The sequence below is a fragment of the Zingiber officinale genome, chromosome 9B (genome assembly GCF_018446385.1).
Source record: "Zingiber officinale cultivar Zhangliang chromosome 9B, Zo_v1.1, whole genome shotgun sequence".
In the NCBI taxonomy this organism is placed as follows: Eukaryota; Viridiplantae; Streptophyta; class Magnoliopsida; order Zingiberales; family Zingiberaceae; genus Zingiber; species Zingiber officinale.
In genome coordinates this window covers 102,655,932-102,668,606 of record NC_056003.1, presented here as the reverse complement: position 1 = coordinate 102,668,606, position 12,675 = coordinate 102,655,932, and the positions used below count along the sequence as shown (strand labels likewise).

General features: G+C 36.3%; 2 protein-coding genes across 3 annotated transcripts in view; both read left to right on the top strand.

The window, feature by feature from the left end:
• Window positions 1-7,134, top strand: part of LOC122023958 (putative ABC1 protein At2g40090) — a 37,039-nt gene extending 29,905 nt beyond the window's left edge. For both annotated transcript variants that reach the window (XM_042582410.1, XM_042582411.1), the window contains 4 exons: window positions 4,224-4,315; window positions 4,396-4,575; window positions 6,200-6,313; window positions 6,716-7,134. In XM_042582410.1, coding sequence (XP_042438344.1) covers window positions 4,224-4,315; window positions 4,396-4,575; window positions 6,200-6,313; window positions 6,716-6,922 — 593 coding nt within the window. In that variant the 3' untranslated portion in view covers window positions 6,923-7,134. The remainder of the gene's footprint in view (window positions 1-4,223; window positions 4,316-4,395; window positions 4,576-6,199; window positions 6,314-6,715) is intronic.
• Window positions 7,135-8,558: 1,424 nt separating this feature from the next.
• Window positions 8,559-11,592, top strand: LOC122023241 (serine carboxypeptidase 1-like). Its single transcript, XM_042581314.1, has 14 exons — window positions 8,559-8,692; window positions 8,834-8,982; window positions 9,143-9,222; window positions 9,662-9,784; window positions 9,861-9,963; window positions 10,094-10,131; window positions 10,243-10,344; window positions 10,419-10,499; window positions 10,589-10,732; window positions 10,818-10,886; window positions 10,974-11,095; window positions 11,180-11,293; window positions 11,365-11,410; window positions 11,506-11,592. Exons 1-14 carry the CDS (start codon window positions 8,559-8,561, stop codon window positions 11,590-11,592), a joined length of 1,392 nt encoding a protein of 463 aa, XP_042437248.1.
• Window positions 11,593-12,675: the final 1,083 nt, after the last annotated feature.

Here is a 12,675-nt window from a genome sequence, read left to right as displayed (position 1 = left end):
GGGGGCCGTTGATGTGGCGATTCCACATTTTTTATTGAACTGTGGCGGGCCCTCACGAGTATAGCTAAGGTGGTAAGAGGATGGAGGTTTGCCACTTGAGGTCGAGGGGTCAAACCTCGGGGCTGGCGAGGCATAAATCCCTGCATAACTCACCCTTCATCCACTTGCCTCCTCAGTCACCGCGATTTACCTCATCTGTGTTGGTCCTATGATGGGTTGGCGAGGGCGCTAGAAGCGAGCGCTTCGCCTTTTGCTAATTGCCACTTTATTGAACTGTGGGCGGTTCGAATCGCGGGGTTGACAGCTGCGTAATACCTTCCCTCCTGGGGATTGTTGCGTACTTGATTTACCTACCGGTATCTTGTTGTGGGGCCGGTGATACTGAACCACTTAGGGTGAGTGAAATCACCTTTTTGCTTCCTTTCTTTATTGAACTGTGGAGGATTATGAACCACATTAACTCAAACAGAATATTTTTTGTTGGTGGATTTAACCTATGTGTTTGCTACCTCTAGCCATGGCTAGATCATCACCAGAAATTAGTATTACCAGTTATGATACTGGCAATATGATCTTTATGGTAAGTTAACCAAGTGGTAGAGGTGTTACAAGCATCCATATGCTTGAATTGCACAATAATTGGTGGATTACTCTGCCTTATCATTTGTAGGCAGGTTTGTTGGTTAAATTAATGCGTTGGAGAGTTTTCTGATGATTTGATTGCAAAGTATGGGCAAATACCTAATTGTCCTACCAATCTACTTATTGATTTTCCTTTTATTTTTATGACATTTCCTTGATTCACCAGATTGCAGCTTTGCTGTAGGGACCAGATTTATTTTCAACATCACAATTGATTAAGAATAATTTCCTTCCAAAAACTCTTTCCCTGATTCTTCCATTTCGAAAACGCCACAACAAATTATGTCTGTATCACCTACATTTCAGTCTCATGAACCTCCCTTGCTAACGTCTAACCATTCTGTGGAATGGAGCCTTACATCTGACTGTGCCTATTCTGTCATACCCGCATAAAATGTTTTACTTTGGATTATTTTGTGACTGCACAAAGTTAAATTAAGTTAAATTATGTGGTTGGAGGGTGGTTCATGAGAAAGATTGTGCATGAGTGGCCTACTCATGTTTTTCCTACCCATTCATCTCACCTCTTTTTATCCTGTGATTTTTCTCTAGTGAGGTGGATCACAACCTTTTGGCTGTAATGATCTTCCTACATCAATTGATGAATGTTCAAACCTCCCTTATGTTTGTGACCTTCGCAAGATAAGCAAACAAATCCATCATCCTTGGCTGGACTTAGGAATGTGTTGCAAGCTTAATAATCACCTACTCCCTCGCTTTACAACATTCTGAATGGCTACCTATGCTTTTTTGGGTTTATCCTTAGATTAACCTTTTTAACTTATTATCGTTATTCTCCCTCGTGGGATTCTGTAAATCTTCTACACATACTTTTACTATAATACATGGGTGGATTTTTGCCTTCCTCTCTCTATGTTTCCAATTTTGTCTAGTACTCTGATGATGCATTCTACTTCTTCTACAATTATAAGTGACGAACATGTTCTTATATCAGGCTGATGGTCTTTCTTTATGTTCGACGTGAAAAACTAGTCACTAGTAGTTGCAATTTGTGCATTTGGTCAAACTAACTAGTAGTTACTATAAAGGTTTATAGTATCATTTCACTGGAGTTTTGTTCTCTGATTGGGACTATATGGTTCAGATACCATGGCATAGTGATACCAATATAGTAAGCATCTTGTATACTAACTATACTGATACAAAAATGAGTGTTGTGCATCACTTGCAAGCACTGATTCTTGTAGAATCTTAACCCTAATTTGCCGATTCATAAACTATATAATGTTCATAAGACATTTGATATTGAATTGATTCTCTACATGTCGATCAAAATACCTAAGATAACACCTGGTGTTAGTTTTGCACCTTCTCAATTAGGATATAAATGGATCTCAGTTTGTTTCTCAAACTCCTACATCATTCCTCTTTGTTACTGGATAGGTGCTTCCTTTCTTGCCCTCTCATTTTATAGTGTATTTACTCCCTATGATTAATTGAAAGAATCAAAGAATGAGTTACGAGCAAAGAATCAGCTTCCTACCTCAGTTGCTGAAAATGTGTCAGCACGGGCTGCACAGTGACTATCTATCTATGATGGCACAATATTAATAGGTTTCTGTCATGCTGATCGCTATCATCAATTGGATACTGATCGGCATTTGAAACAATGGGTTTTGTATCTCACCCAGTTCATCTCCTGCTCCTCTCTATGATGCCACTACACCATTCTTTCTTAGTCCTTATCAAGTTACGTGAGAGATCTTAACACTTTATTCTAATGAGCTACCAACTGTTCTTACAAAGGCAAAAAAAAAAAAATCTACTTGCACTCTTGGAATTTACTTTGTTCATTTTGTTTAATATTATGAAGGGGAGCCTTGGCGTAACGGTAAAGTTGTTGCTATGTGACCAAAAGGTCACGGGTTCGAATCCTGGAAATAACTTCTTACAAAAAGCAGGGTAAGGTTGCGTACAATGGATCTTTCCCCGGGACCTTGCATGGCGGGAGCTTCGTGCACCGGGCTGCTCTTTTTTTTTCTTTTTTATTTTGTTTAATATTATATGATCATCTTGAAGTCTGAAGTTATAACTTTGTTAAGCCAGTGCATTGAATTTTTAAAATTGTCTCCGTTATTGTTCTGGCCAAATATAGTGGACGGTCAAGCCACCGGTCAACGAACGGGTTAATGTGCATGCTCTTCAGAGATCGTCGGTGAAGGGGATGAAAGAACCAAAAAGGCACCCCAAAAGAGGGTTAGAATGACACTAGGGAGGAGTCTCGACAAGTCACTCCGATGCTCAAGTTAAGGTTTGCTTAAGGGAGAAGACTACCGTAAGGACAAGTTGGATTCTGTGTGTGCATACCTGCGCCTGTAGGAGTAGGCGATCTTTTAAAGAGCTGTAAATGTGCACATTCTCCAGAATATTCGCCATCGTTGTCCATGTCTTCGGGGATGCTCACTGTCATTGTCCACGTCTTCCGAAATGCTCGTTGTTGTCCACATCTTTCGAGAGAAACGGTCTTATTAATGAGGCAGTTACGTCGCCCCCTATCCACACACCTCTTAGTGTTTTTAAAGGGCCACATAAGGTGTGAGCTTGATCTAAGGTTGATGTTGAGTGGACTTGAGGATAGATGAAGTCGGTGACTGAGACCGAGTTATGGAAGATGTCAGCGACTGAGGCCAAGGCGTAGATGAAGTCGGCGACTGAGGCTGAGTCATGAAAGATGTCGGCGACTGAGGCCGAGGCAGAGATGATATTGGTGATTGAGGCCAAGGCGGGATGATGTCGGCGACTAAGGTTGAACCAGGGGTGATATTGGCGATTAAGGCCGTGACAGGGATGATGTCAGCGGCTGAGGCCGAGCTAGGGCAATGTCGGTAATTGAGGCCGAGTCGCAATAGCTGACTTATCCCTGTGTAAACTCTATTATGTGGGATGGGTGTATTGAATAGGTTTGATTAGACTCGAGTCCCTTCTAGGTTGTCTGATACCCTTTGAGTTACGTCTGACCCATCTTAACTTCGACTGAACACGACCTTTGACCACATGGGACACATGGAGGGATTCTACCATATCAGTCACATTGGGACTATCTTATGTCTCTATGTTTCAACTAATATTATAGAGGAGATGATCAAGTCCATAGACTAAACTATGCCGAATTTAAATACATGCTCCCATATAATAGCTCAAACTACAACTTAACCAGCAGCCCAAATGTAGCATATCTGCAAGTAGGACAAAATAATCTCATATTGCTTCTATAACAATAACAATAATAAGCAAACTAAATATTTTTAATAAAGGTCACGGGTTCGAATACTAGAAGCAGCCTCTTGTAAAAAGCAGGGTAAGGCTGCTTACAATGGATCTTTTCCCGGACCCCGCATGGCGGGAGCTTCGTGCACCGGACTATCCTTTTTTTATTATTATTACTATTATAAATTTTATTGTTTATTATTTGATGACCTTCCTATATTGCTTTAAATGATATCATATCATTCCTTTTTTTTATTATTGTAATAAAGAGTATTTTATTTGACACTGAAGAAAGTAAATTTGGGAGAAAAAAATGTAGACATGTTTCTCAAACAGCTTCTTTTTTGACACAGGGAAAAAGAAACCACAATTGATACTGCTTGATCATGGTCTTTACAGAGAGCTCAATTTTTCTACTAGAATAAACTATGCTGCACTTTGGAAGGTACATCTAATCTTTGTTTACGTAGTCTTTGATATCTACACTTATGATTTATTTCCATTGGGTTCATCTTGTGCATCCAGGGTCTAGTTTTTGCTGATGTTAAGGCCATCAAGGACAATAGTATAAAACTTGGTGCTGGTGAGGATCTTTATGTTCTATTTGCCGGAGTACTCACTATGAGGCCTTGGCAAAAAGTTGTGGATCCATCAGCAGACCACTTAGTTATCAAGGGAAATCAGGATGACCGTGCAGAACTACAGGTATTGAGCCTATTTGTATTAGTCAATACTGCCTCTGAAATTAAAAAAAAAAAAAAATCATTTTGTGTGATCAGGAAAATAGGATTGATTGGGTGGATTTTACTCTTGGATTCTCTATGTAATTAACACGTGTTGAATTGGTTGACCAAGTGAAAATTTCACTGAACTATCTAGAAAGTGATTGGACGAAATCAAGCTATAAATGCTTTCTATTGGTAGAACTGTTAACCGCAGCCCCTTGGATTGCATTCCCAAAATTGCTCTTGTTGCTGCTGTGTCTAGGCAGATGGTCAAAAGCAAGCAAAGAGATGATAGATGTGTGATAATTAGTCTTTTTTTGCAGTATTTTTGTTTACACATGAGTGGCATGCCATGTACAAGTAAATTGCTTCTTGGGTCCTACCTACCACTGTAATTATGTTTCAAAAATCATTGCATGCTGGTGGCACGAGAGCGCACAGGCGAATTCACTTGGCATCTTCTTGTAATTGTTCTCTACTCAATGCATCTTCTTTGAGTCCAATTCTCCACCAGATTGTGACAAAAGCACCTTCTTTCTCCAGCTTGAAATGACCTTCTTCACCATCCATAAAAAGCAACATAAGTGTTTCTTCTCTAGCGCTGATGGAACCTAGTCTCCTCGCAACCCGAGGAGTTGACCTTCTTTGATGAAACGACACAAGGGGGGACTTCCTCCAGTTATGATGAACATGACACTTGCAAGTTCCTCCATTGATGAAACAAGTCTTCTTTTCCGCTGATATTTCCTCCTCTTCTGTTAGGGCTTCGAACAAGACCTTTGGTCCATTCTTTTCTTTTTTACCTCCCTTGCTGTTCTTAAGTCTCTGCATAGGGATCAAAACTGGGATTGGCATGACCAACATGACATCAATGTGGCTAGTTCCAAACTGGATACTGATACCCCAACTCAGAATTAGACTTTAGACCTTTGATTGTAATTTCATCTAAAATTAGTAAAATGAGCATACAAGAGAGAAGGGAAAACGACAAAATCAAATAAAGGAAATGGAATTTAAAATGAGAAAGTAACTAGAACTGGAGGAGAAATAAGACAAACATTTAATTTTCTTTTCTACTTGCCCGAGTCTGATGTGGTTTTAACATGAGCTAGTGACCTGAGGTAGTGAGGTGTCTAATATGAAGAAGTCTGTTTTTAAATTTATTTATGGAAGTTCTTGAACTTGTGAATTAATTCAATTGCACGGTATTATCAACTCTTTTTCAAGTACTGCTAGCAACTTTTTTGACAAGTGGTGTTGTAGTAGTGTCAACTTCCTAGGTGAAATTGAATCATGTAGTTTAGTGTTAGCAGCATGATAGGTGGTGGTGAGAGATTGATTAGTGGTGGTGTTCGAAATTAGTGTGTTGTTATTTAAACTTGTGTTCCATATTTAGACACGTTATCTCTGATCATTGTTGTGTAGTCTGTTTCTCGTCTCAGAATGTTTCTATTCTGTCTAAGCTCAAGTATCTTTCAGAATTAAGGTTATGTGTTATTTTTTTTTTGATAACCGTAAAAAAAAATGGGATTTTTGTTGGTTACATGATGCAAGAAGCTTTACAAAATATGTGCCCTAACTTATTTTCTTTATTTCTTATCCAGATGTATGCTGCTCAGTATTTTCCTCAAATATCAGAGCTGCTTAGGAGACTACCACGTGTAATTTTACTAATGTTGAAGACTAATGACTGTTTAAGATCTGTCAATCATACCCTGGTAGGTTATATACCGACCTCATCGTATATCATGCATTTGTTTCAAGCTTAGTCACATTCAAAAAAAAGTTGTATTAAGATTATATTCAGCAATCAGGCATGTCACTTGATGTTTTGTTTTTGTACTCTTTATTTTTCACCTGCTGAATTTATTTTTTCTATTATCACGTTGAATATCTCGTAGTTGTTACTTCTTTCCTTGTTCTCACATTGGTCCCCGAAAATGTTGTAAGCATATCACTGAGTATCAGTGAGGATGCTCTGATGATAGCTGAGTGTTGTCAGTAGATCTGATGGACAACTTCCCTTGATAGTTTTCATCAATAGCTTCCATGCCTCTTTGTTCTCTGTTTCCCACATGATTCATTAACAATCCTTTTACATGGATATTTTTTTTGGCCAGCTTCAAGGGTCCTCCCTAGAAACATATTTCATCATCGGCAAAGTTGCATCGGAAGCATTGGCAGATTCCAAGAGAATAACATGCGAAGGATCAGCTTTTGGGATGCTAAGCTTTTGGCTGGAAATGATTTTGGTTGAAGTCCGATTTCTATGCCTGAAAATTGCAATGCATCTTCTACAGCTTAAAAAAGCTATTGATAGTCACTGATCACATTTTCGCCAGAGAGCAACTTATTTGTTCCTGTCCAGCATCATTTTTTTTCTTTCAAAAATTTTGTGTTGATTTATCAATAAAATATTTATATTAAAAATTGCATGCAATGTTTCAATTGGAATTAAATATTAATTGATTAATTACATCAATGAATGTATCGACGTTGTTTTCAACAACAATAAAAGTAGCTTTTTCTGTAAAAAAAACAAACTCATTTGGAGTGGTACAGCTCTTTTAATTTTCAGTATATGTCTCTTATTTTTGTTGTTTGGGGATGTAAGAATTTCATCATCCTCTCAGTCATCATGTTTGGGGAATGATGGATGTATCATTTATGTCTTGTAACAATATTACTCAACTATCTTGTGAGTAAATTTATATTAACATTTACTTGTTTTTCATTTTGAATTTGTAGCTCAGTTTTCTTATATTTGACTTTGCCTCTGTTATTAGATTTCTTGCAAAATGTTACAAGAAATCAGTTTTGCTTTGGGACAACAATGGAAGATGATATGGTTTGAATGGGAGTGTGAAGGTGGTAAGTGGGTTGTGTCTCGGCTAAGAGATGAACAAAGCCAATAGTGAGAAAAGAGGACAGGATCTAGAATTTGCTTGTTCAATTTAGCTCTCGTCTATGTGGTAAGCTGGTAGATTCAATGGATTTGTGAAGGTTGGAGCCGACCAATAAAGGGGATGGAAGTGATGGGTAGAGGCAACTGAGGAAGATGGATAGGGAGAGGCCAAAACAATTCGAAAGTTGAGTTTGATGTTGAATGTTGCTAAGCTCAGCAAACTCTTCAATAGCAAAGTAGTCCAATTTGAATAATGGATGGGCTACATGTAAATCACATGTAATTTTTAACTCTAGCCATATATCAAACAAATAGCATCTCAAACCACAGAAAAAGTAATCTTCTCACTCTCTTGTTCGTTTAATTTAAAAGTCAAATTCTTAATCAATGAAAAAGTCATTAAAGCCAAACGGAATGAGAAATATATATATATATATATATAAAAGAAAGCCCACAAAAAAGGAAAGCTAAATGGAGATGAGTATCAAGTTCAAAATTGATTGAGCTTTCATTTCTTTAAACATGCTTAAGAAATTTTACAAAATATAGACCTACTTGGCATTGCAAAATTTTCTCTTTCCGTATTGTTCTTTATATATTGCTTCTATGACAAATTATAAATTGGTAAAATATTCATTGCAACTTGCTTATTGCACCAATTGTGCCAAGTCACTTTATAACTTACTTTTTAAATTTTCCTAATCAAAAGATAGTTTATTATTAAATCATCTTATTTTGGAAACAAATATATTTTTTTTTATGATATTCTTGTTACTCCAATACTGAAAAAGAAAGTTTGTTTCTCTTTTCATTTTATTTATCCAACATACGGAAAGAGTGTTCCGTTCCAAAACTGAAAAAGAAAGTTTGTTCCTTTCCTTTATTCCCATCCAAACTTGTCAAAAAACCGAAACATTTGGTTTTGGTAGGTTTTGATAGATGTAAATGCTTTCCTTTTTTTCCTCACCTCTCACTATAGAACACTTGCATCTTTCATCGGATGAGTTCTATTTTCATTTAAATGAAGAATTAGAGTATAGAAGAGATCAAAAGATATCATGGCGTCAAATGTTCTCGTGACTCTTATTCTGATATTGTTATTTTTAATTTCTGTTGGAGGAGCACCAATTGATGCTGAGGTGAAGCAATTTCCTGGATTCGATGGTGAATTTCCTTCTAAACACTATGCCGGGTAAGACGCAAAAAGCAATCAATTTTGCCTTATCATCTATCATTATCCCTCAAAAAATGCTTGTTCTTTTGTTGGATTCCATTATTCATTTGTTTCTATTCGATTCACATTCGTTTGTTTTTTATATGATATACTGAGTAGGTACATAGGTTTAGGAGATGAAGAACACAAGAGACATATGTATTATTATTTTGCAACTTCAGAAAGAAATCCTTCAAAAGATCCAATAACATTATGGATAACAGGTGGCCCTGGTTGTTCTGGACTTGATGCACTTGCACATCTTGTTGGTAAGACATCTTTAGTTTATTTGCATTCATTTTGTGATATTATATCACATTCCATAGATAATAATTTTTCGATACCAATCATTTCATTCGCATTTATGAATTTTTGGATTACTCTCTATATGTTGGTTTCTTCACTCACTTGAATGTTAACTTGTTTCAGGTCCTTTTGAGGTAGTGCCTGATACATTTCACTATACAAAGCAACCGAAAACTAGGCTAAGTTCCTACTCATGGACTAAGGTACCAATATGTTTTTTCTTGTGACTTTCGTAAAAAAAAAAAAAATCATGTCGTCAACTAGACACGTTCTATTTCTTTAGACTGTAAAATTGATACTATTTGATTTAGTTTTCCACTATTCGATTTTTGTTTTTTAAACTCCTCGATTTGGGGTGTGCAAAGTGATACTAAAGTTCGGTAATCCTTCCTATCTTATTGACAATTACTCCTTTTTAGAACACCACAAACATATAATCATATAATCCATGCCTTTGTTGCCACTACAAATCATATAATCCCAACCAATTGTCATGTTTCATTCAAGTTTCCATTGCAAAACATAATGAATTTGTTGGGGTTTCATAATTCTATCATTGAGTTGTTGGTTTCGGGCACATTTGGAAGCATAGAAACCACAGGAATCATAGAATATCAATTAATATTGCTACATGTTTCGCAGGTTTCTAGCATTCTTTCCGTGGATTCCCCAGTAGGAACTGGATACTCATATGCTGAAAACGTCGATGACTATATTACCAACGATGATAAAACAGTATCTGATTTGTATGATTTTCTAATAAAGGTTTGGCCAAAAAAATAATCTAATTATCATTTCATCCCAAATAGTTTCTACATACTAACACATTCTATATATGCAGTGGTATTCTGAGTACCCTGAGTTCCTTCCCAATCCTCTTTTTTTGGCAGCCTGCTCGTATACTGGTGTCATTGTGCCACCATTAGCCCAAGAAATTGCAAAAGGTATATTTGAAGAAAATGATCTAGCCAAATAAGACCTTTTGCTCTTCCAGTGCTTTGTGTAATTAATCAGTTGCTTGCTGTTTAATCTCATTCCTTTGTCTTTAACAAAGGTGTATTTATCTAATTTCAGGAATAGAATCCGGTAAAGAACCAAGGATAAACTTAAAGGTTATGTTACTAACATTACTTTTTATACTATAATTCTTTGATTCTTTACCTTTTTGCATTCTTATGATACTAAAACATAAGTCACTCTTTTTCCTCTCACAAATCTCACAGGGCTACTCAATAGGCAATGGAGCATACGATGTTGACTCCGAAAGAAGTGCTGTGGTGCCATTTGCTAACAGAATAGGGCTAATCTCAGATGAACACTACCAGGTGCCTTTATTGTTCGTTGCAATTTATGGTACTGCTAATGCAATTCCAATCAACTCATTCTCAATTCTTGTCAGGACTTGGCTAGTTCTTGCCAAGGCAAATATGTTGGCAACGACGATCCTGATTGCTTGAAGAACATGGAAATTTTTCAGTCGGTGAGTCAAGTTTCGGTCCTTTTTTGTTGTTCTATAAGGTCTGTTGCGCTGTTACATGTAACACAATATGCACTACTCTTTTGCTGCAGCACGTTGAAAGTATCAACCCTTACCATGTCCTTTGCTTGCGGTGCCATTTCGACATGGCAGTGAACATGGACTCCTATGAACATGATTCTCTCAAGATGTACCAGGACATTCATGGTGCAAGTCCCTTTAATGAAGAGTGCCATGTAAGCAATTTACAGAGAACAACAAATGTTTGCAGTAGCTTTCCAGGAAAACTCTTTGGTAGCATTGACAGATTGTTCTTGACAGGGTTATGAACTAGCCTCAGAAAGACTGTTTGAATCTGAAAATTCAAGACGAATCGTAAACGCTGCTCCTGTAAGTGCGGTGTTCTTATACTGGTAGAACAATGGGCTGCTTTGTTACCATCATCTCGAAAAAATAATTTTGACTCATGTTCTGCAGAGGGAAGTGACTGGGCAATGGATTAGATGCACGAAACAGATAAACTACGAGAGAACAGTGTTGAGTACCATGGAGTATCATTTGAACCTAACAAAGAAAGGATACAAAGGGTTCATCTACAAGTAATCACATCATAAACTTGAATCACTTGAGATGAATAATTTTGGTGATTTAAAGAGGTCGTTCTTTGTTTTTATCCTTTTCAGTGGGGATCATGACCTGGTGCTTCCATATACTGGACAACTCCAATGGTTGAAATCATTCAACTACTCAGTTATCAACAAATGGCATCCCTGGACGGTTGATGGCAACATTGCTGGGTAAGTCAGTTAGTTTTCTTTAATAAATCAAAATCAGTTTCAGTAGCTTGTTCATCTTGTTCTTGGAACAGGTATGCTGTAGAATTTGAAAACAACCTTTGCTTCGCCACATTCAGGGTGACAAGTCTTGATCTCTTTGAGATTTTTCCATGAACATGCAAATTAAAATAAATAAGAAAAATGAATAATGTTTTAATCCTTGTCATGAACAGGGTGGCGGTCACACTGTGACTGAGTACATGCCCCATGAGGCGTTGGTGGCTATTGAGAGGTGGCTTGGTGGTGCTTCTTGCCTTTGATGTTTTTGGCCTTAATCTTTACATTCAAGTTGTGAAGCTATTTCAAAGTATTTTGGTCATGCTTTAATTGTTGTGTGAGATTGATAAAAATACTCATAATAGTTGAAGACAAGTTCGATCATAATTAATCTATCCGAACTTCTTATTAAATCCAACCCAATAGTTTTGTTTCTCTATTGAAAATTTATTTTTTTTATATATCTTAGTAATTACTCTTTTTATCTAGCTAATATTTATATATTTGTTTTGCATTTTGTTGTGCAAGAGATTATCATTAGCCCATCTCTCTAAAATCCAATAGTTAAGCTGTATTAATGAGGATAAAAAATCACTTTGAAATAGGATAAAAAACACTTCTTTTTTATTGATAAGGTTCCCAACACATAAGTATTTTCTTGTTCTACACAATCCCAATGTTCCTATAATTCGATAATAGTATTAGATATACTACAATTTCCCTTGTGTCCACATTCCAATGTTACATCCAACTTATAATTGTGATGCAGAGTAGAATAAAGATTATTTTGTAAGCTAGTTTTAATTAGGCACATCAATGGGTTAGATTTTATATTTTTCGTATGATTATATTCATATTCATTTTTATCAGAATTTTAACTTTCATTTTTATATCCATTGGGGATCGAATATACATTCTCATACCCATCAAATTAAACATCTAGTATACTCTTAATTTTAAATATTAGATCATCCCTCGGGTTCGGAAATTCACATTCCTAATTTTAATAATGAATTTTAGGAAGACAATAGAAATGTCAAATGTTCATACTTCATAGTTTTTTTTCTAGATTTAATTGAATAAAATTTATCAAAAAAAATAATGTCCTAATGTCAACAAACTTAAACTTTTGAAACTCTTACCAAAAAGATTTTTATTTTAATGTTTGCAACAACGCTAAAGTATACTAGGCTAAGAATTTCTAAATTCTTGGATCTTTCATGACATTATTAACCGACCATCTTTTGGTCCATCTTGTTAGAAACTCTTGTTCTATCTTTGGTATAGTTGGGAAAAAAAATCTTCTTTCGTACTAGTCAATTATAGCTTTCTAATTTACCTCTTCA